General features: G+C 41.6%; 2 protein-coding genes across 11 annotated transcripts in view; one reads left to right on the forward strand and one right to left on the reverse strand.

Annotated features, from left to right (window-relative positions):
• ISM1 (isthmin 1) overlaps positions 1–23,159 on the forward strand; it is a 115,575-nt gene that overhangs the window by 76,149 nt on the left and 16,267 nt on the right. For 2 of the 7 annotated variants that reach the window (XM_051846210.3, XM_002710968.6), the window contains one exon: positions 635–2,366. The exons of 2 other annotated variants lie outside the window; for them this stretch is intronic. In XM_051846210.3, the coding sequence (XP_051702170.1) occupies positions 635–1,152 (518 nt within the window). In that variant the 3' untranslated portion in view covers positions 1,153–2,366. Of the gene's footprint in view, positions 1–634; positions 2,367–7,049; positions 7,189–23,159 lie in introns of those variants that run through there. 3 more of the 7 variants (XR_016215996.1, XR_016215994.1, XM_089307334.1) reach the window with 3 other exon arrangements.
• The window catches only part of TASP1 (taspase 1), a 361,007-nt gene that overhangs the window by 16,394 nt on the left and 321,454 nt on the right, over positions 1–23,159 (reverse strand). The gene's annotated exons all lie outside the window — the stretch shown is intronic.

Below are 23,159 nucleotides of genomic sequence, written 5' to 3' on the forward strand. Positions count from 1 at the left end.
CCTCAGAAGTACTCTTAACTTTGTGAGAGTTGATATTGTGGTTGTCATTACCTAGGAAATATCTGTGTGTGTGTGTGTGTGTGTTGTAGGTGCCTGAAAGATGTAGGGATAATATTATATATTTTCTCAAAATAAAAAAGAAGCAAATATAGTGATAATTAAATCAAGGTGATGGAGTGTGAGTAATCATTATGTATACGTTCTCTTTCCCATATGTCTGAGAATTTTTTGTAATATGAGGGTACTTCCAAAAATGAAATTAAAAGATATATTTATTTTGGTACAAAAAATTTGAAATTCGTGCATAGTTTTTTTCATAATATACATTTTCCATGAACTTTTTGAAGACCCCTTTATATGAAGACTTCAAAAACTTGCACCAAAATAAACATCTTTTTCTTTTAATTCCATTTTCCACAAACCTTTTGAAGTATACCTTTGTGTTAACCGAGGCAGAACAGTCTTATAAACAAAGCAATTCTTAAAACTCCAGGGAGGTGAGAATGGCCATCCATGCCTCGTGGCTCTGGGTGCCCACAGGGTCCCTGCCTCTAGGGGGGAGCTGTTGACTTCACTGTCATCCTGCAAGCCTGGCTTTGCATTGGTAAAAGATTCTCTCTGTGACCTTTCTCAGACACAGACAGTTGTGAGCGATGGATGAGCTGCAAAAGCGAGTTCTTAAAGAAATACATGCACAAGGTGATCAATGACCTGCCCAGCTGCCCCTGCTCCTACCCCACGGAGGTGGCCTACAGCACGGCCGACATCTTCGACCACATCAAGCGCAAGGACTTCCGCTGGAAGGACGCCAGCGGGCCCAAGGAGAAGCTGGAGATCTACAAGCCCACGGCCCGGTACTGCATCCGCTCCATGCTGTCCCTCGAAAGCACCACGCTGGCTGCCCAGCACTGTTGCTATGGTGACAACATGCAGCTCATCACCCGGGGCAAAGGGGCCGGCACGCCCAACCTCATAAGCACAGAGTTCTCCGCTGAACTCCACTACAAAGTGGACGTCCTGCCCTGGATCATCTGCAAGGGCGACTGGAGCAGGTACAACGAGGCGCGGCCGCCCAACAACGGGCAGAAGTGCGCAGAGAGCCCCTCGGACGAGGACTACATCAAACAGTTCCAAGAGGCCAGGGAGTATTAACGAGACGGGGCAGAGGCGGAGAGATGCTGCCTTTGGTTTTGTGACGAACGCTCTGCACTGATCCGCCGGCTGGCACCCGGTCCTTCCTATCCGCCTGTGTGTATATCTGTATATACTACACGAGTATTTTTTATAAATCACTCTAGGGGTGCGCGCCGGCCTTGAAGCCATCCTTGCCATGTACAGTGCCTACAGACCTCCTCGAAGTCTTACCCCTCCCAGGGGCATGTGGGCAGGAAGATGGGAGGACAAAGAGGCCTGAGGAAGAAACCGGGAAGCACAGTGAGTGTGATTCAGGTCACACCCCAGGATCCGGTGTTTCCCAGAGAAGCGAAGGGAGAGAGAGACCAAGTTGGAAACGTTATGAGCAGTCTTTCTATATAACTTATTTAACACGAATGATGTGACTTAAGCTTAACCTTTTCTCTGGAGTTGTCCTTGGGAAACTCATCACTTCTGTGAGAGTTTGAAAAGAAAGGGGCTTAGGGAAGTGGGAGAGAAAGGGAAATTTGCAATGATTTCTTTAAAAATTAATAACACAACAAGAAAACACCCACCTTAAACCAAAATTTTTAGTCCTAAGGCACCTTGCTGGAGTTGCAGATGCCAAAAGTCCCTTGCCTCAGTTTGGGTAGCAGTTGGGGGCGGGGGTTGTGGATATTTTTAATAGCAAACCTGAGGCCTGGTTTTAAATAGTCTTTAAAATAGAAGGCCAATATTAACCTAATTCTCTGATTTCACTAAAATGCCTCCAAAGAGTAAAATTTCTGCTTAGTAGGTTCAGAAGACAGCAGGAAGTTCAAACATAAAAACAAGGAGTAGCACTTTTCCAAAGGAAAAAGAAAAGGAAAAAAAAAAAAAAGAGAAATGAGACAAGAATATGGACTTCATTTCACTTATTTTAATACCATCTTAATTTTTTCTCCACCAATTTATTCCCAGTAAATAAATATAAAAGGGGTGGAAGGGCTGAAGTCTGGGAAACCCTAATTTTTATATATATATTTTAAGAAAGGGGAAAAAATTTCATTATTTTTGTAAAGTATTTATTGAGTCATTGGGTCTTGTGCATCAAGCAATTGTAAGATGACCTGGTTCTGAAAGGCAGAATTTAGGAGAATAAAGAGTTGGTTTTCTTGCAAACTCACTTGCAAAACTCCAGGAAAAGAGAAATATATATAAATATATATATAATAAAATCATCATAAAACGTGTTCTTGCATCCTTGATTAATCAGCTTCATGGATTAACACAATGTTGTGCATAGCATCTTTAGTACCAAGAGCATTTACCTGACTAAGAGGTTGAAGCTCATCAACACACACGTGATTTTTGCCTACTCAGAACTAAGAGAGCCAAACCCAGAGCAAAGGCTTAAGACAGCCCAACTGAGCAAGGCCACTTCTAGACAAAATTCCACAGTTGTAGAAATAAGTAGAACTACTCAACACACAGTTGATTTCTTTTCCAGATGAGAAAACCAAAGCTCAGGAAACGTAAACCACATCGGACGCACCTTGCATTTCTTAGCCCAGTGCTCTTTCTATTATAATCCATTTTGGGTGTCCTTACATTCTTGGTGTCTGATATTCCTGACTCTACTCTTAAGTTCTCATGATAAAATCCTGTTCTTATGTAAAAGCTCTTATTGTTTACATTGTAGAATGAATTATTTATACTCTGGATTGTGCTGGTCATCAGGAATTCACATTAAGGTCTATCTCTAATAATGGAACCGTTATTCTCATTAACTGAACTAGCAGAGAGATATTCAGTGGGTCTATATACCATGAAAGCAGATCGATTTTTAAAAACAGTTAAACTAATCTTTCTTTTTTACATGGTTGTTTATTTTCATCTACTTGAGAGAGAGAAAGAGACTGTTTTATCTGCTGGTTCACTCCCCAAATGCCTGTGACAGCCAGGACTGGGCCACCCCAAAGCCAAGGGCCTAGAACTCAGTCTGGGTCTCCCACTTAAGAGGTAGGGGCTCAAGCATTTGAGCCATCTTCTGCTGCCTCCCAGGATGCACTAGCAGGAAGCTAGATTGCAAACAGAGTAACTGAGACTCAAACTGCCACTCCAATATGGAACACAGATGTCCCAAGCAGCGGTTTAATTCACCGCAGCACAACACCCACCCCAAGAAATCTATTTCTCCACAGAGTTGGCTGCCAGTGGAATGCATAGTCTTCCCTAGTAGGACAAGTATTCCAGGAGAGGCTAGAGATAATGCAAATAGGACATGCAATTGAGTGATAAGGAGAGACAAAAATGTACTTCAATGAGGCCCTCTCGTAAGTTCAAAATACATTGGGAAAATAGTAGCAGAAATTAGGGAAGTATCTGTTTTTCTTTTCTTTTCTTTTTGACAGATAGAGTTAGTGAGAGAGAAACAGAGAGAAAGGTCTTCCTTCCATTGGTTCACTCCCCAAATGGCCACCACAGCTGGCGCTGCACCAATCCGAAGCCAGGAGCCAGGTGCTTCTTCCTGGTCTCCCATGCGGGTGTGGGGGCCCAAGCACTTGGGCCATCCTCCATTGCCTTCCAGGGCCACAGCAGAGAGCTGGACTGGAAGAAGAGCAACCGGGAGTAGAACCTAGGGTGCCGGTGCTGCAGGCGGAGGATTAACCAAGTGAGCCACGGCACCGGCCCAGTATCTGTTGTTCTAATGGAGGAGTGGTATGTTATAAAAGCAGAAAAGATGGGGGAAAAGTTAATGCATTCAGAGTAAGAAAATACTATAGACAAAGACACAAAACTACTCTTCTGAAAACTTGGATGTGTTGAGTAATGAGCAGCAAGGTAAGAGTGGTGAGTTACGGAACCATATCTAAGGTAGTGTTTTGTTAAAGATTTAGTGCGGAATCTCATGGAGAACTGAGCTCCTGTGTACCACATTGAGAGTGCCTGATAAAACTAATGTTTTCTACAGGCTATGGGCCTTTTGATGTCAGATTTTGCTGTCTTAATGAGCTTATAGGTGGAAGGAAGAGTTAACTGGGGGCATAGGAGAACTCCTTGTTTCTGCCCAGCGAGAATATACCTGGTCTCCCATAAACGTCGGCATGGTCCCACACCACTGGAAATTGGCGGAACCATGATCTGCCTCTATCAAGATAAACTCATTTTCAGTACCAAAGTCCCAGGAGCCAATAAGCCATCCTCAGAAATCAAATCTTCATCACCCAAGGTATCCAATAAGACAAAGAAACCCTCATTCAACTCAGGACCCTGTGTTGGCCCCAGGCAATACCAGGTAATTCCCTCAGTGGATGGTGGACCAATTGCTAAGGGGCAGACTTTGCTCTCAGCAGCACAAGATGTATACAGTTTCACTTGCAGCCTCTGTAAATGTGGCCCTGGAGAGCTACTCACATGTCTCTCTTCAAATGTTTTGTTCCTTTGCCTCTCTGCAAAGTGCTCTTTTTCTAATAATCCACGGGGCCTCTTGAGGGCCCCATCTGAACACATCAACTATGGCAGAGATGGCCAAGGCCCTCTAGTGGCTACACATGGGAAGTGAGAGGAAGAGGCCAGGAAGTATATAACTTTCTCCCCTACACAATTCTAGCATCTACCATGATTATAGTCTCCCAAGCATTTCCATCTTTGTATCTAAAAGGGTACAATTCCCCATCCTAAATCTAAAGATCAAAGAATCAGTACTGTACTAGAAACCATTTTCTGAGCACATACTTTGTGCCTCTGTGCTAATCACTATACCATGGAAGGCCAGCATTATTATATCAATTTTACAGATGCAGAAAAGAAACTAAAAAAGGTTAGTTAACTTATCTAGCATCATTCCATTTGGTAAAGAGCAGGGTTAGTAGAAACCAGTTCTCACTCTGATCACCAAGTTCTGGGCTCCACACCTCTCCTAACTCTTCCTAAAATCCCTCAGTTCAGAGACTCACTCTGCCTTTGTTCAAGTTGTCCAAAGAGGACCTGCCTTTTCCTATAAATGCTGGTCCTTGCTGAGATTAGTGTGGGCCACAGAGTTCAACATTTCTAGAAGATAATCCGCTCTGTGCATGATCGAGACTGTTCAAACCAAATATGCTCCTTTTGGAAAGTAATCAGCTGATAAGTAAATAAGTATATAAGCTGAGATAAAGTAAGAGATAGAAAGCCAATTTTTTAAATTGAAAGGAACAGTGAAAGAAAAAGAGTCAGTAAGATCTTCTATCTAATGGTTCACTCCCCAAATGCCTGCAACAGCCAGGCCAAAGCCAGGACCTAAGAACTCATCCAAGTTTCCCATATGGGTGGCAGGACCCAAGTACTTGAGCCACCATCTGCTTCCTCCCTGGGTGTGCATTATCGAGAAGCTGAATCAGAAGTGGAGGCAGTACTCAAACTTAGGTTCTCTGATATAGGATATGGATATCCAACCTGTGAGTTAACCTGCTTAGGACACAACTCAGTGCCCTGAGCCAAATAAAAATTTTTGATCACAAATGTATGTTATTGAATTATTTAAGTTAATTCTAGTTGCTGTAATATACAACAAGTCTAATGAGTACTTTTCTGGTTAAGTGGCCCACCTCTAAGTGATGACCCAGAGACCAGGTTCCTCCTATGTTGTAGTTGTGCTATCATCAAGGTGTGACCCGGCACATGGCCCTGGGGAACATCTCTATTCCTGCTTGCTCAAAGGGTAAAGAGTGGGGAGAAGATGTGTGAAGATTTGTATAAGCCAGGTAGCAAAGTGCTGTTCATCACATCTGCTCTCTCCACAGCTTGCTATACACCATACCCTTCTATAAGGGAGAGCGGGGAACAGAATCCTGTTGGGGGCTGAGAAAGCGGAGCTTTCTGTGTGAGAACCGAGACAGTTTCTGCCACAGAGGTAGACCACCCATCATCTGATTACACAGGCAGAAAGAAAGACAGCCAAAAGCGTGCCCAAAGTAGTGAGCTCAAAGTAGCCAACATAAGAAGGCTTTCTTACCCCTCTATCATCTTCCACAGTGTGTTAATAGTGCTAGCTGGACCTGTTTCCTTATCTATAAATTGGGATAAAACTGCCTACTTTACCTACTTGGTGGCAGATGCTTTTAGACAGCCCCTTGGTACTTTCCATATTGGTTCAGACCAGCCCAACTTTGTACTGGCAGATCCTGCAAGTCTTTGCCTGATGTCTTTGTCTAGAGACAGTCCACTCAGCTTGCACAGAGACAGACTGGGAGTTTCAGGGAGCTAACACTGCCCCTTCCCCAGGATTACTGAATAATTGACAGGCACTTGGTGAGTGAGTACCCCAGACCCCTCACCCCACAAGGGACACAACTCTAAGGCATATTTTTTACCATTTACCTGCCCAGTCGAAATGAGCTCCAGGCACTCTTGGTGGTCACCTGTTTGGGAACACACACTTTATTGATTTTGTTCCTTTCCCACTGGAGTTTGCTCTAAGAATCTCCCAAATAAGCTACTTGCTCAAAAACTTCTTTCAGGGTGTGCTTCAGGGAGATCCCAAACCAAGAAGTCACGTCATGCTTTAATACTTATTAAGTGCTATTCAAATGTGAGCTTCCTGTTACTGTCAAAATGCTCATTTGAAAATGCAGTTTTACTAGAGGTGACAGATCTACCAAAAAAGGAAAATCAATCTCATTCTGGTGAGATAGGAACTCTGCTAGACTTTAATACAAAGGATGTTCAAAAAGCTCATGGCTCATACTATGAAAAAGCTGTGAATGGGTTTCAAATTTTTTGCACCAAAATAAACTTACTATCAATTCCAGTTTTCCGTGAACCTTTTGAAGTTTCCTAATATCATTTTTTACAAAATAAAAATAGAACCACAGTTTTTATGATTAAACTCAACAAACAGAAAATTACTGTACCAAATACCTCTAACAGTTTTAAACACTTTTTCTTGATTTTAGAATTTGTTTCCTGACTAACTAATAAACCAGTACTGCTCCAAGGAGTACACTTTGAGTGGCAGTGCTCAAAACAGCTCAGCAAGTGATGCAAGTCCTCCAACAGCATCAGTTTTGCACTAACATAAGAAGAGTTATGAACAAGCTTTGCAGGAAGTGTGGGAGGGGAGAGGATAAGGGAGGGGTTCTCTCTTTGTCATGCATTTACAATTTCCAATGGAAAAATGTGTGGGTCCTCACCATTATGCCTGCACAATTTCAGACAAATTAAAGGCTTGTGTTAGTAATTACTAGGTGGGCATATGAAGAAACATACATCCTTCTGTACAGGTCCTGCATACAGTAGTGTAAATTAAGGCACAGTGTTTACAGCCACTTGCTTTTCTGAGGTTTAGAATGGGTTTACCATAAAGGTTCAGAAATAGAGGGACATTTTCTGGAATCAGAAGGTAAGATTTTCTGGAACAAATTTATGAGATTAGCAATTCTTTGTTGAACCCCAGCAGAATGACAAGGCTTAGATACAGTTTTTGATCTTTTTTTTTGTTTTTGTTTTTGTTTTTTGTTTGTTTGGTTTGGTTTTTCTTTTTTTTTTCTTTTTTTTTTTTTACTTTTTTTTCTTTTTTGCATGTTTGGTTGGTTTTTGAGATCTCCATGTAGAGACTTGGAAATCCAACATACAAGGTCAGTGTCTTGCCTGTAATGGCAAGAATAACATCATCCTTAACCATTTTAGTGGCAAAGAAATTGGTGGGAAACAGGATTGAGACACAGCTGCAATAGCAAAGCTGGGTAAGAATTTTATGACTTTGCTAATTTTCTATCTGTTCTGGGAGTAATAAATATGCCCTTGTAGATAATCATGACTGCCCCAAAATGAAAAAAAAAAAATCTTTCAAATGGCACAGAAAACCCTTTCATTCTTGAAGCATGTAATTCATGGATGACTTTCAAAATGTCATGTTTGAATTGGGAGAGTAACATTTCTTGAATTAATCAGGCAGTTGATTCAAGAATATGACTCAAAGGATATAAAAATTTCAAGTCTGGCTTTCAAAACAGAAAAAAGAATGCTTTTTTCTACGCAGTTAAGTTTACTTTTCACAAAGGTCATGGCTAAATCTTAGGTTCACTTGCTGTGGAAGGGAACAGACTAAATGAAGTATGCCTTTCATTCGTTGGCGTAAGGGAACAGTAGTGGATCTTAACAAGCTCCTTGCATTTTTACACCACTGGACTCCCAGTTTTATTTTGTCTAGTTGTCTCCTCCTTTATTCTCCTCTATGCTTGGTTTTGGTGATACTTTTACGGTTTATTTGTTCATCTATTTATGTTTTGAGCTTTTTGTTCTACATTGGACAGCTCAGCAAATGGAGAAGGAGAAAGGGGTTGGGGGAGCAGAAAAAAAAAAAAACAAAACTCTGTTCTATTCAAAGAGATGAAATTCTCTTGGGAGTCACTGAAAGGACTCATTAACTTTACTGTAAGGGTTAGCCAGGTGATCAGGTGATGTCTTTGAAAAGGGAAGTCAGAAAAGATTCACACCTCTTCAAATTGTCCCCAGCAGGGCTGCTCAGTCCCCCAGAAAAGACCCAGAAGGGGTTTCCAAAGGTCTAAAGTTTCAGAGACCTTGAATCAAAAGAAACTGGGGTATTCTATGCTAGTTGCTACAGAGGGCAAGGCTTTCTGTCAAGAACATTTTAGGGTCCTCACTTTGGTATCCAAGTAAGTGGTGGCCAAAGTCACCTGCTCCTTGACTAAGAAATGAGCCTACCAACCACTGAGTGTCTCATGGGTGTTCCCGCCTCTGGGATATGGTGAAGTGAGGTGGGTAAGGAAAGCAAGGATGAAGTGCTGGGATGATAAAGGCTGGTTCACACCACTAGCTAGCAATGAATGCAGAAAGGTAAAGCTTGACATAGACCTGGCAAACTTGGTTCCTCTTCTACCTTCTCTGCTGTTTGGATACAACACTACGCTAGTCACCTACATCACAGCTCATCTCCCACCCCTCTCCTGCACATTTTATAGCCAATTGGCCATCTATTGAGCCAAAAATTTTCAAGCATACTCTTTGAACATTTTATTGAAGTAGACACAAACTCAGAAAAGGGCATATGTGTTATAAGTGCATGTGTGTTACAAGTGTGTAGCTCAATGAATTTGCACCAAGAGAACACGCTCATGTAACCACATTCATGATGAAGATCAAGAAGTGGAACATAAGGTTTATCAAAGGGAACTTTGGGGTGACAGAAATGTTCTATATTTTGAATATTTTGCTCAAAATTCATTAAACTAGGCAATTTTAAAGGAAATTTCCACATAAATAAATTTTATCTCACTACAAAATACAGTTGTATGTCCATTAATGACAGGGATACATTTTGAAAACTGCATTAATTGCTGATTTTGTCATGTGAACATAACAGAATGTAGTTACACAAACTTGATACTGTAGGTCACTCTACGTGGCTTCTTGATGCCAGCATCACACTACATCACACAGCATACCATTTTACATAAGCTTTTTTTTTTCAAGTAAATAGGAGTATAATATATGACTGGCAACAAATTCGTTCACTTATAGCATCACCAGAAACACATGAGTAACACATTATGTTATGACATTACAAATGCTATCATGTCATTAGGAGTAGAAATATTTCAGCTCCATTAAAATTTTATGGAACTACAGTCGTATATGCAATCTGACATTGAATGAGGGAGGCATCATTCTGTGGCACATGACTTGTAAATAAATAAGACATTACCAGCCCTCTCTTGCCCCCTTCCTGTCGGTACCTACTCTTCACCAAGAATAATCAGTATCATGACACTTATATCTAATTTGTCTTGCTTGACTTCGGACTTTAAGTAAATGGAATCATAGAAGTATATACTTCTTGAGATCTAACAGTTTTTTTTTCAACATGGTATTATGAGATTCTTCCTTACTGTTGCCTGCAGAAGTAGATCATTCATTCTCACGGCTGTCTAGTCAATCTGTGAATATACCACATTTTTATTTAGCAAGGTCCCCATGGATGGGTATTTGGGTGGTTTTCAGCTTGGAGGCTTTATAAATATAAACATTCCAGGGTTTGTCTTTGGGTGTTCATCTATACACATTTCTATTTGGAGTGGAATTAGTAAGGCATAAGGCAAGTACATCTTTAGTAGGTACTGCCCAATAATTTTCCAAAGCAATTGTACTGATTGATGCTTTGTCCAGGAGTTTGAAGGTTTCACTTCTTTGATCAACCTTGATTCAGCCCTCTTCACTGAGTCTTCCCTGACCATTCTGCTCATTGGCCTTTTCAGTCTTCATATTGAAGTCACTATGTAAGTCTTGAGCACTATGTGCCTGTCTTGTCCACCATACTGCATGCTGGACACACAGAACGGAACTGACAAGAACTCTGTCACAGGTAAATGTCCCTCTGAGGTGATCGTACTGCTATGTGACTCAAATGCAACTCAGTGTTTGGAATACTGTAATAGGTAACATGCAGTGTGATAAGACTGTGATTAATAATTAGATTACTCCTTGTACAGTAGAAGCTGTCACATAGGAGGCTCCACCAATTTCACTGCTGGAGGTCTTTCTTTCTTCTTTTTCCATTAACAACAAATGGAAACAATTAAATTTTCCACCAACAGTTAAAGGGACAAAAAAAAAAAAAAACCATGCTTTGTTCATAACATAATACTGTCCATCCATTAAACCAAATGTTCTAGGAAAATACATATCATTATAGAAGCATCTCTCAAAAATGTGTAAAAGACAAAATTGCAAATGGGCATTGACTGAATGTTTGTGTCTCCCAAAATTCAAATGTTGAATACCTAACCTTGAGTCTGTGGTATTGGGAGGTGGGGCCTTGGAGAAGTAATTCAATCATGAATGTGGAGCCTACATGCGTGAATTTAGTGCCTTATTCAAAGGACCCCAGGAGCTCTCGCGTTTTCTTTGTGCCACGTAAGGACACAACAAGCAGACAGCAGTCTGCAGCCCAGAAGAGGGCCCTTACTGGAAATGACCATGCTGGCACTCTGATCTCGGACTTTCAGTCTCCATGACTGCAAGAAATAAACTTCTGGTTTTTTATAAGCCATCAGTCCATGGCAATTTTGTACAATAGTCTGAACTAAGACAGTATATAAATTATTTTACAATTATTTTACAATTTCAATCATTTAAAAACACAGTTCAGGATGATGGCATGTCCGAACTCTGACATACATAATTAAAGTACTAAATTACGCAGAGGAAGGCTAACCACGGACTTCAAGACTAGAGTTACCTACAGAATTATGGACAAAATATATCAATACATCAATAGACATAGAAATAACATCTAACAAAGTTAAACAACCTTGCATAATAAAACTCCGAATAAATTAGGTATAGAGTAATGCACTTCAGCACAAAAATATCTTGTATGACAAGCCCAAAAGTTAATATCATACTCAATGGTGAAAATTTAAAAGATCTAAGATCAGGAACAAGACAAAGAGGCTCACTCTTACTACTACTATTCAACACAGTCCTGGAAATCCTAACCTGTACAATAGCAAGAAAAGCGTCCAAATAGGAAACAAGAATTTAAATTGCCTATTTGTAGGTAATATGATCCTGTACTTATTTGGAAAACTCTAAAGACTCTACCAAAGACTTTTTAGAACTAATAAACAAATTCAGTAAAGGTGCTGTATACAAAATCAACATTAAAAAATCAGTACCATTTCTACACACTAACAAAAACTGTGCAAAAAAGAAATCAAGAAAATATTTCCATTTAGAGTAGCACAAACAGTTCAAAACCCAGCTGCCACACTTCTGATCCAGTTCCCTATTAATGTGCCTAGGAAAGCAGTGGAGCATGGCCCAAGTATTTGGGACCATGCACCCATGTGGGAGACCCAGACAAGGCTTGTGGCTCCTGGTTTCTGGCTTTGGCCTGGCCTAGCCCTGGCGGTTGCAATCATTTGCAGAGCAAACAGAGGATGGAAGATTGATCAGTCAACCTCTCTCTCTCTCTCTCTCTGTCTCTCCTTCTCTCTCTTTTGCTCTCTCTCTCTGTAACTCTGCCTTTCCAATAGCTAGATCTGTTTTTTAAAAACGAATCAACTTATCCAAGAAGGCAAAAAAAAAAATGTACACTGAATTGTATAAAACATTAAGGAAAGCAATTGAAGAAGACACAAATAAATGGAAATATACCTTGTATTAATGGGTTGGAAAATGAATATTGTAAAAAAAATCCATAACACCAAAATTGAGTATCAATGAAATTTTCACAGAAACAGGAAAAAATACTGAAATTCATATAGAACCAAAAGGATTCCAAATAGTCACATCAGTATTGAGAAAAAGAATGAAGCAGAATAATTATGCTGCAGTACTATGGTAACCAAAACAACCTGGTAATGGCACTACATATATAATATTATAAAATATATATGCGAATTATAATAATTATGTATAATAATATATTATATATACACATATTATATAAATAATATATATTCACAATATATGTCACAATATTCACAATAGCCAAGATAGGGAAACAACCTAAGCATCCATCAATGGTTGGAAGGATAAAGAAAATACAGTACATTTGTGTTTATGTGTGTGTGTGTATACATACATAAATACATACAAACACAGCCTTATAGAAGAAGATAATCCTGTCATTTGTGACAAATGGATGAATCTAGAGGCTATTACGCTTAGCGAAATAAGCCAGACACATAAGACAAATGCAACAGGATTGTACTTCCATGTGGAATCTAAAAAAACCAAACTCACAAAATTAGAGAATAAAATGGGTGGTTACCAAGGGATAGGGGAAAACAGGGTTTTGTAATGGGGAAATGTTGCTTAAAGGGTACAAAGTTTCAGTTAGACAGAAGGTCTAAGTTATGGAGGTTTTTGTACACCATGATGACTGTAATTAATAATAATGTGTTACATGCTTAAAATTGCTGGGAGTCTATTTTAAGTGTTCTCATCACAAAAATGAGCATGTGAGGTGATGGATATATGTTAATTATCGTGATTTAATCATTTCATGATATATGCATATATTAAACTATCACATTGTGTACCATGTATAAATACAATTTTCAATTAAAAAGAAGCCTAAAAACCATGTATGGCAAAGTATTGATACTGGAAACATCTGAATATTGAGTAAAAACCTGACTATTGAGTAATATGCAACTGCTCCATTATTTTCTGTGTATGTGATTTATTTTAAACCAAATATTAAAGTTATGTAAAACTGAAAAGGGAAAACAAAGTGATGCAATGAGGTTAGAAGGTCATGGCGCACTAAGCCAGCATATGTGGAACAGAAGATGTCAGCTAACATTGTTGATGCTGAGGTGCAGACATTCCTATCCACTCATCTTGGGTAATAGGGCCCTTCCTGCCAGCCACTTTGGTTCCCACAACAGATGCACACACTACCCCTCACCAGCTTCTCTCTATCATGCACAGTCTGAAATAAACAATGTGCTGGACTCAAAATCTGGCTTCAAATCCAGCCTTTGCTGAGTTATACTTCCTACTCACCCCCTGTACTCCTGCCTCTGGGGTGAGGGGACGGGGAGAGTCAAGGAGACACAACAAGAAAGTCAACTCTGGGCTCGCTGGCTCCCACGAGCTCCCACCTCAAGTTGAAATACAGATTTACTGAGCATCTACTTAGTAACAGACACTGAATAAGGAAACCATCTCCCTCAACCACCTTTAAAAATTTTACATATGAGGACTCCTCAGCTCAGAGATTGGAAATTTGCCCATGATCATACAAGTGGGTGCATGTTGAAACCTGAGCATATCAGATTCCAAATTGGTATTTCTTCTTTTGTTGTTCATTCTTCAAAGTTGGAGATAGCATCTTCGATTTCTCTTGTTCCCTCTGTCTATCAAATGAACATCTGCACGAGGTGTGGGGGAGTGAAATTTGAGCCTCATCTGTTGCTCCTTTCACTTTCAAGCAGGTCCTCCCAGAAACCAAACGAGCTTGCCGGTGGATACCACCAGTCCTCCTCTTGGCCCATTCATCACTATAATGACTCAAGACCAAGATCCACCTGCAGAATTCTTCCACAATATATCCCCCTGAAAACACTGAATTTCAAATTATTATATTGTGGTGTCCAGTCTGACATGGAAGGAGCTACAAGTCCTTGTTCCATTTCTATAACAAGCAAAAGGCTGAACCAACTGAAAATCAACAACCCTCCTTAGGTACATCAGAAAAGTGGTATCACAGACCAGGCCACTGCCTCTAGATCTGGAGAGACCAACAAGGGAATGCAGAGAAAAAAAAATCCACAAGCACAACCCTCTTGGGTTTCCCCATCAGCAAACTGGGAAATCCAAACTGCAATTGATCAATGGCTGGAGGCTCAGTCCAGATAAGCCTGAAAGAGAGAAGCTCCTAGGGGACCCAGTCAATGGGTGTGCATTTTACTCCAGGAGCTTAACCAGGTTATCACAGTGAATACTGGAGAAATATGCCCTCATGCCTCCAGCAAGGGCAGAGGAAAAGCAAAATACACCAGAACACTCTATTCTTAGCAAGGTCTTCCCTCCAGAGAAACTAGTTAATGAGAGCTTAATCTTCTGGGATTAGCCTAACTGATCTGGGAACAGAAGTACCACTCTAGCCCCCTCCAGCCTCCCACCCTGGAAGAAGGGAAGGGGAATGCCCTACCCCAGTTCACTCAGGCCACCCTGTCCTATCTAGGGGTAGGGGTCCGAGGGTTGAGATACACATTTCACGGTCCAGAGATGCAGGCTTACTAATAGGCTGAGACCTAATCATAGGACCTTAGAGCAATGTTAGAAGAACAGAAATCATACAATGTCCAGTCTCAGACCAAAATGGAATTAAACTAGAAATAATAGAAAGATAGCTGGAAAATCCCCAAAATCATGGGTCAAAGAAATCTCAAGAGTAATTTTAGGGTCCGGTGTTGTGGTGTGGCAGGTAGAGCCACTGCCTGCAGTGCCGGCATCCCATATGGGCACTGGCTCCAGTCCAGTCTTAAAATACAGCAGAAATCAATGATATTATAACAGAAAAGTAATAGATAAAATCAATGAAAGCAGAAGCAGAAAGATCAATAATTTCAATAAGCCTCAAGCCAGGCCAACTATTAAAAACAGAAAGAAGGCAGAAATTAGTAATGTCAGAAATGAAAAGAGGACATCACCACAGAATCATATAGATGTTAGGATAATAGGGGCAGGCATTGTGGTTAAGCTGCAGCTAGGGAACACCCGTATTACATATTGGAGTGCCTGGGATCAAGTCCTACTTCCACTTTTTAAAAAAGATTTATTTTATTTATTTGAAACAGAGAGAGACAAAGAGATCTTCCACCCATATCCACTGTTCATTTCCCTAAAGCCTGAAACTCCATATGAGAAGCAAAGCCACTAGGAGTCGCATTGGCACTCCAATATGGGATGCCTGTGTATCCTGCAGCAGCTTAACCTGCTGCACCCGATGCTGGTCCTCCCGCCCTACTTTTGTTCTAGCTTCCCGCTAATGTGTCTAGGAGGCAGGAAATAACAACCTAAGCATTTAGGTTCCTGCTCAGCCATGTGGGAGATCCGGGTGGAGTTTCTGGCTCCTGGCTTTGGCCTGGCCCAGCCTCAGATGATGCAGGCATTTGGGATGAAAAGATGGGAGATGTCTCCTCTTTCTCTCTCTCTTTATCTTTCTCTCCCTCTTTCTTCCCCCTCCCTTGTCTTTCCCTCTTTCTCTACCACTCTGCCTTTGAATGAATAAAATTTTTTGGCCTGACGTTGTGGCACAGCGGGTTAAGCCACCACCTGTGATGCCAGCACCCCAAATGAGCAACCATTTCAGTCCTGGCTGCTACACTTCTGATCCACCTCCTTGCTAAAGCACCTGGGAATACAGTGGAAGATGGCCCAAGTACTTAGACCCTGCCACCCATGTGGGAGACCAGGATGGAGTTCCAGGCTTCTGGCTTTGGCCTGGCTCAGCCCAGGTCATTGTAGATATTTAGGAAGAGTACCAGCAGATAGAAGATTGATCTCTCTCTCTCTCTTTACAAAGACAGTACATGAGAAAGCAGACTGGTATCTCTCATGAATAGATGCAAAAATCTTCAACAAAATGCTAGCAAATAAAAACAACAGTGTATTAAAAGAATATATGGTACAACTAAGCAGAATTTATGCCAAAATGCAAGACCGGTTCACCATTCAAAAATCAATTAATGCAGGCTGGCGCTGTGGCACAGTGGGTTATATAGCTGGCCTGAAGCGCCGGCATCCGATATGGGCACTGGTTCTAGTCCCAGCTGCTCCTCTTCTGATCCAGCTCTCTGCTGTGGCCTGGGAAAGCAGTAGAGAATGGCCCAAATCCTTGGGCCCCTGCACCCACGTGGGAGACCCAGAGAAAGCTCCTGGCTCCTGCTTTGGATCCGTGCAGCTCCAGCCATTGTGGCCATCTGGGGAGTGAACCATCGGATGGAAGACCTCTTTCTCTCTGCCTCTCCTCTCTCTGTGTAACTCTGACTTTCAAATAAATAAATAAATCTTTCAAAAAATCAATTAATGTGATCATCACATCAAGAAGCTAAAGAGGAATCACATAATCATATCAGTAGATGCAGAAAAAGCATACGACAAAATCCAACAATCACTCATGCTTAAATTTCTCAATAAACAAGGAATAGAGGAGGACTTTCTCAGCTTGACGATGAGTATCTGGGAAAAGCTTACAACTAACACCATCCTTAATGAGATAAAGAACAAAGTAAGGATGTCCCCTCTCACCACTCTTTTTCAACTTCATACTGGAAGTCCTAGGTAATACAATACAATAACAAAATAAAATATATGGCACTCATATTGGGAATAAACAAATAAAACTGTCTTGGCTCACAAATGACAAGACTGTCTAGGTAGCAAACCCAAAATAACAACACATCAACAACAAAACAATGGAACTAATAAGCAACTGTAACTGATTCTGCAGGATACAAAGTTAAATACACAAAAGTCAACAGTGTTACTATATATCGCAATGGACAGTTGAAATTTGAAATGAAAAGCAATGCCATTTATGATAGATTCCCTATAATAAAATACTTGGATATAAATGCACAAGCGCTATACACAGAAAAATACAGAGCTTTGATGAAAGAAGTCCAAGAACAAAATAAGGAGATGTTCCGTGTCAGGAAGATTCCATTTTGTCAAGATTGTCAGTTCTTCCCAATTTTATCTACATATTGGAAGCAGTCACCATAAAAATTCCAGCAAGTATTTTGTGGATATCAGAAACTAATCTAAGCTCTATGGAAAAGCTAAAGACTCAGAATGTCCAACACAATGTTGAGGCAGAAGAACGAAGGTGGAGGACTGACACTACTTGACTCCAAGACATTCTACACAGCCACAGGAATCCAGTCAGTGTGTTACTGGCAGAAGAAGAGACAAAAAGATCAATGGAACAGAACAGCAAGTTTGGGAATGGAGCCACATAGAGTCAACTCATCTTTGACAAAGGAGTAAAGACAACATAATGAGGAAAGATCATCTTTTCAACAAATGATGCTGGGATAACTGGACATCTATATGTAAAGAGAAAAATAAAGAACCTAGACACAGACCATATACCATTCACAAAAATTGATTCAAAATGGATCATAAGCCTAAACATAAAAAAACCCAAGACAATAAACTCTAAAGGTAACATGGGAGAAAAATCTAGATGACCTCTGTTTTGGCAATGATTTTTTAGATGCAATACCAAAAATACAATCTGCAAAATAAATAATTGATAGCTTGGCTTAATTAAAATTAAAAATTTCTGCTCTGCAAAAAAGTGTAAAGAGAATGAAAAGACAAGCCACAGACTTTGAGAAAATACCTGCCAAAGATACGTCAACTAAAGAACAGTTATCCAAATATACAGAAAATTCTTTCTTTAAGATTCATCTATTTATGTATTTACTTGAAAGGCAGAGCTACAGAGAGAGAAAGAGAGAGAGAGAGAGAATGAGACAGGGAGACGGAGACAGAGACAGAGATTTCTATCCGCTGGTTCATTCCCCAAATGGCCACAATGGCCAAAGCTGGGCCAATCTGAAGCCAGGAGCCAGGAGCTTCTTTTGGGTCTCCCACATAGGTGCAGGGCCCCAGTTAGTTGGGCCATTTTCTGTTGCTTTCCCAGGCACATTAGCAGGAAGCTGGATTGAAAGTGGGACAGCCAGGACTAGAAGCGGCCACCCATATGGGACGCTCGCACTGCAGGCAGTGGCTTTACCTGCTACACCAAAGCACAGGCCCCAAGAGGATTCTAAAATTAAAAAATAAGGACACAGGCAACCAAATTACATACTATGTGTCTTGAAATATCACACTTTATCCTAAAATATGTACAATTATTACATATTAATCTGAACAATGACCCTGGGCAAAAATTTACAAATAAATTAAATCATATATAGAGAAAGAAAGGTGAAGGACTTTGATGGACACTTCACCAAGGAGACACAGATGGCAACCAAGCACATGAAAAGAGCTTCCACATCACAGGTCATTAGGGAAATATAAACAATGAGATACAGCTACACACTTAGGTCAAAATACAGAATATTTTTTTTTTTTTTTTTGGACAGGCAGAGTGGACAGTGAGAGAGAGAGACAGAGAGAAAGGTCTTCCTTTGCCGCTGATTCACCCTCCAATGGCCGCCACTGCAGCCGGCGCACCGCGCTGATCCGATGGCAGGAGCCAGGATCCAGGTGCTTTTCCTGGTCTCCCATGGGGTGCAGGGCCCAAGCACCTGGGCCATCCTCCACTGCACTCCCTGGCCATAGCAGAGAGCTGGCCTGGAAGAGGGGCAACCGGGACAGAATCCGGCGCCCCAACCGGGACTAGAACCCGGTGTGCCGGCGCCGCAAGGTGGAGGATTAGCCTATTGAGCCACGGCGCCGGCTCCAAAATACAGAATATTGACAATACCAGATGTTGGTAAGGACATAAACCAATGGGAATTCAGTGGTTGTGGGAATGCAAAATGGAAACAGAGACTTTGGAAGACTGGAGGCTTCATACAAAACTGAACATATTCTTGCCTTATGATCCAGTAGTATTTAACACAAAGTCGTTAAAAAGTTAAGTCCAAACAAAAGCCTGCACAAGAATGTTTATAGCATCTTTATTCATAATGCCCAAACTTGGAAGCAACCAAGACGTCCCTCAGGATTTTGTGGATAAACAACTGTAGTATTTCCAGATAATGGAATACCAATCATTACTAAAAATAAATGAGTTACCAAGCCATGACAAGACATAGAAGAAATATAAATGTATATTAGCAATAGAAGATGCCAATCTTAAAAATATACATACTATATGACTCCAATTATATGCCATTCTTAAAAAGGCAAAATTGTAAAGACAGTGTTTGATTTTGGGTTGGGGGAAAGGGATCAACAGGAGAAGCACAGAGGATTTGTAAGGCAGAGAAATTACTCTGCATGATACCACAGTGGTACATAGATGCCATTTGCCATTTATCCAGACCCTAAGAGTAAACAACATCTCAAGAAAGCACTAATGTAAACCGTGGACTCCCAGTGATAAGGGTGCATCAATGCAGGCTCACTGCCTGTAGCAGATGTACCACACAGACAGGGGATGTTGATAAACGGATAATGGAAGAGGCTGTGTGCGTGTGGGGGAAAGAGGTATGCGAGGAATCTCCGTACTGTGAATCCAGAACTCCTCTAAAAATAAAATCTGTGTTTTAAGTGAATATTAGGAAAATTCCACCAGTCACAGAGAATCAAATGGGATGTGAACAACTAGATTGTGAGCAACTCCTGGCTTAGGCTGCATGAGCAAGACACACACCCTCTAGCTGCATGAGCCTGGCTCCCCAGGCATGTCTCCTCCCAGTCAGAACCTGGATGGAAGCCTCTGATCCACAGCTGAGCACGGTTGGAGTTCACAGAGGCCGAAGGTTAAGGAATGATCCTGCATGAATCCTAACAGGGAGCAGTCACCTGTGAGAAGAGAGCTGGATAAGGTACAGATGAGAGAAGAGAGAGAACGAAAGAAAAACAAGACAGGCAAGATGTGGAGTGAAAAAGTCTGTCCCACCTTCTGTCTCATTTTTTAAGTCAGGCGAAAAGGGATCATTTTCTTCCGAGTTCTAAATGTACTATGGTGCATAAAGATATGAATGGGGGTAAGTTTTGACAGCAGGGAAGTGTCTACATCTTTTCATGGGTGACTGTAAAGTAAGCCCATACACACACACACACACACACACACACACCCTCCCGATGGTGAGGAAGCTCCAAGGATACCTTGGGTGACCTGCTTATCTCTGGGCTGCAGTAGCAGTTGGCCATGGTGTGGCTGGCATCTGGTCAGAGGAAAGAGGCTCTGCACAGGTCCCCCAGAGAACACACAGGGCTCTGGGCGGGAAGAGAGCAGGGAGGTAGTTCCACTACTGATACCCCATGGAGGGAAGAAAGCCGCAATAGCTTTGAAAACCCCAGCTACGGGCTGGAGAGTCTTACCAGCTAGTCTTCCAAGAGGGCTTTCAGGAGGTGACCCAGAACCCCAAAGTCAGAGGCTGGGATTGGGGGCAAGGGCTGGAGTTGTGGAGAAAGTTTATTCCTCTCTCATGAAAAGTAAGTCTAGAGATGGATGATCCCAGGTAGGTATGGGTCCAATTTCTTCAGTTTAACTGCTCCATGGTTCTCTTTGTGCAATGTCCACCTCATGTTTTAAAATGACTGCCAAGCTCCAGTCATTACATTCATATTCAAGTCAGGAAAAAAAAAAAGTGGGAAAAGACTTCCCAGAAGGTAAAGATACAACTTCTCTTTGCATTCCATTCAACCGTGACAATGGGAAAAACTGTCTATTCAGGGTGACTGTAGTTATATATGTATGTATACCCCAAGAGAGAAAAACCTGTAAGAATTCTATGACAAATAAGATGATACTGGAGAGAAAACTGGCAGTTTCTTCCACAGGGGCCTAAACCACACAAATCCTGACTGACAGCTGTAGTCAAAATTCATGTGTTGTGTGTGGTCAGACTTCAAGCATAGCTTTTGCTCTTTGGGTTAGTGGTAGTGCTGCTTGGATCCAAGGGGGAAAAGTTCTAGAAAGTTCCAGAAGCCTGTCTCCCCAGCATCTGAAACCCTCACCAGCAGTGCAGTGTGAACATGATCCTCATCTCCCAGCCCTGGCCATTGCTTTGAAGACAGCCCGAGTAGAGGGACTTGGAATCCAGGACCAGGCAGGTGCAGTCACACACAGCTGGCTCTCAAGAAACGTTTGAAAAGATGAGGAATGCGGCATGCCTTGCTCCGACAGAAATGTGTGATTCTTTTCCACGTGTATTGAAGTACTGAAGAATATTATTGAATTCATGTCTTTTCTTTCCATTATTTTCTCAAGTGAATTTCTAGTAGTATGTGGTGTGGAGAGAGGCAGCAGAGTTGGATTCTTGGGCTATCCTGCCTGGATCTGAATGCCTAATTGACAACATGCTAGCTGTGTGACCTAAGGAAAGGTACTCAACGTCTCTGTGCCTTAGTTGTCTCATTTACAAAATATGGTTCATAAATGGTACTGCCATTCATAGGGTTGTCCTGAAGAGTGCATCAGCTAACATTTTTACTATAAAAATTGTGAATCATTTAGAATAGTGATTCGCACAAAATACTACATAAAATGCACTACAAATTCAAGTACTCTTTTGCATCTCAGCATCTCAAAAGGATTCTCCATTTAAATAGAGGTGGAAAACTGCAGCCCTGCATAGCTGTTTTCCAACTTGGCAGCTCTTTAGGTTCAAGCGTTTCTCAGCATTGCCCCCACCTCCCACAGGCTCATCACGGTCCAAGACAGTTAGTTGATGGTGCATTTTCTGGGTGTCTTCTCTAAAAGAAACATCCCCACTGCCACCCTGCCCCGTTGCCTGGGCTGAAGAACCCAGTGCAGACACTGACTGTAATCCTCTCCCCAAACCCTCCACCTGCCAACTCGCTTGCTTCATAGCATCCCAACAGCTGACCATGTTGCAAACAGAGATCAGTTCCCTTTGATGGCCAGGACCAGACGAGGTCCATATGAGGCTCTCAGACAAGGCTTTTGCTTTGTTTCTAAACAACTTAAGAGGAATTCAAAGAGGAAGACGTGCCCTATTTTTTTTTTAAAGTTATCTTTTCCTGCCCACACAGAAAGAAAAACCCAGGTCCCAGGAAGTGACCCAAAGAGACAGACAGCCAGATTTTGAGAAGGAGACAGGAAGGCAGGACCAGGAATGGCTGCACAGCTTAGATTACTTCCTAAAGGATGGGGGTCGGAGGATACGTGATCTTTATCTAATCAGACAGTCTACCCAGGAAGTCCCTGGGATCAAAGCAAGAGTTTTTTTTTTTTTTTTTTTTTTTTTTTTTTTTTTTTTTTTTTTTTTAGCACTGTGTCAACTTAAAAACAGTCCCGGCAAAGCCACAGATCTGGACAAACTCACACCTCTCCCCACCCCCACCGCCCTGACCTGTCTCTCAGCATCTGAACCCTCTTAACATTCCATTTGGAATAAAGCTCCAGGATGAAGAGTCCCTGGGATTACTGTAGGAAGAGACAACATTTGACAGAGGAAGAGAGAAAAGCACCACAGACCTGTCTGGCTTCCTGTAACAAGTAGGTGTGGGCTCCAGGGACAGCACCGCCATAATCATTTCTTAGAAGGCTCCTCACCATAGTCCCCTGAGAGCCAAGAAGTCTCCAGGGAGAAAAGTATGCAGCCACTTGACACAAGCGCTTACCCAACCTGTCAGGTGTTGTAACGTGATGACTGCAGGAAAAGCAGACACAAAGGGGTAGCAAATGAACGTGCCTATGGAACAGAGGAGGGCAGCAGCACAGAGCTAGGGGCCCCAAAAATCCTTGATTCAAATGGTGACATGATGGGCTGGATGGGTAAGGGTTTTGTCTATGTAAAGCAAGAGACACACTGAAGACTTGTGTTGAAGACAAGACAAGGACTGAGGAAATATAATGGAATACAATG

Source organism: Oryctolagus cuniculus, chromosome 11, assembly GCF_051225735.1.
Source record: "Oryctolagus cuniculus isolate XC-2025 breed Fujian yellow rabbit chromosome 11, ASM5122573v1, whole genome shotgun sequence".
NCBI lineage: Eukaryota > Metazoa > Chordata > Mammalia > Lagomorpha > Leporidae > Oryctolagus > Oryctolagus cuniculus.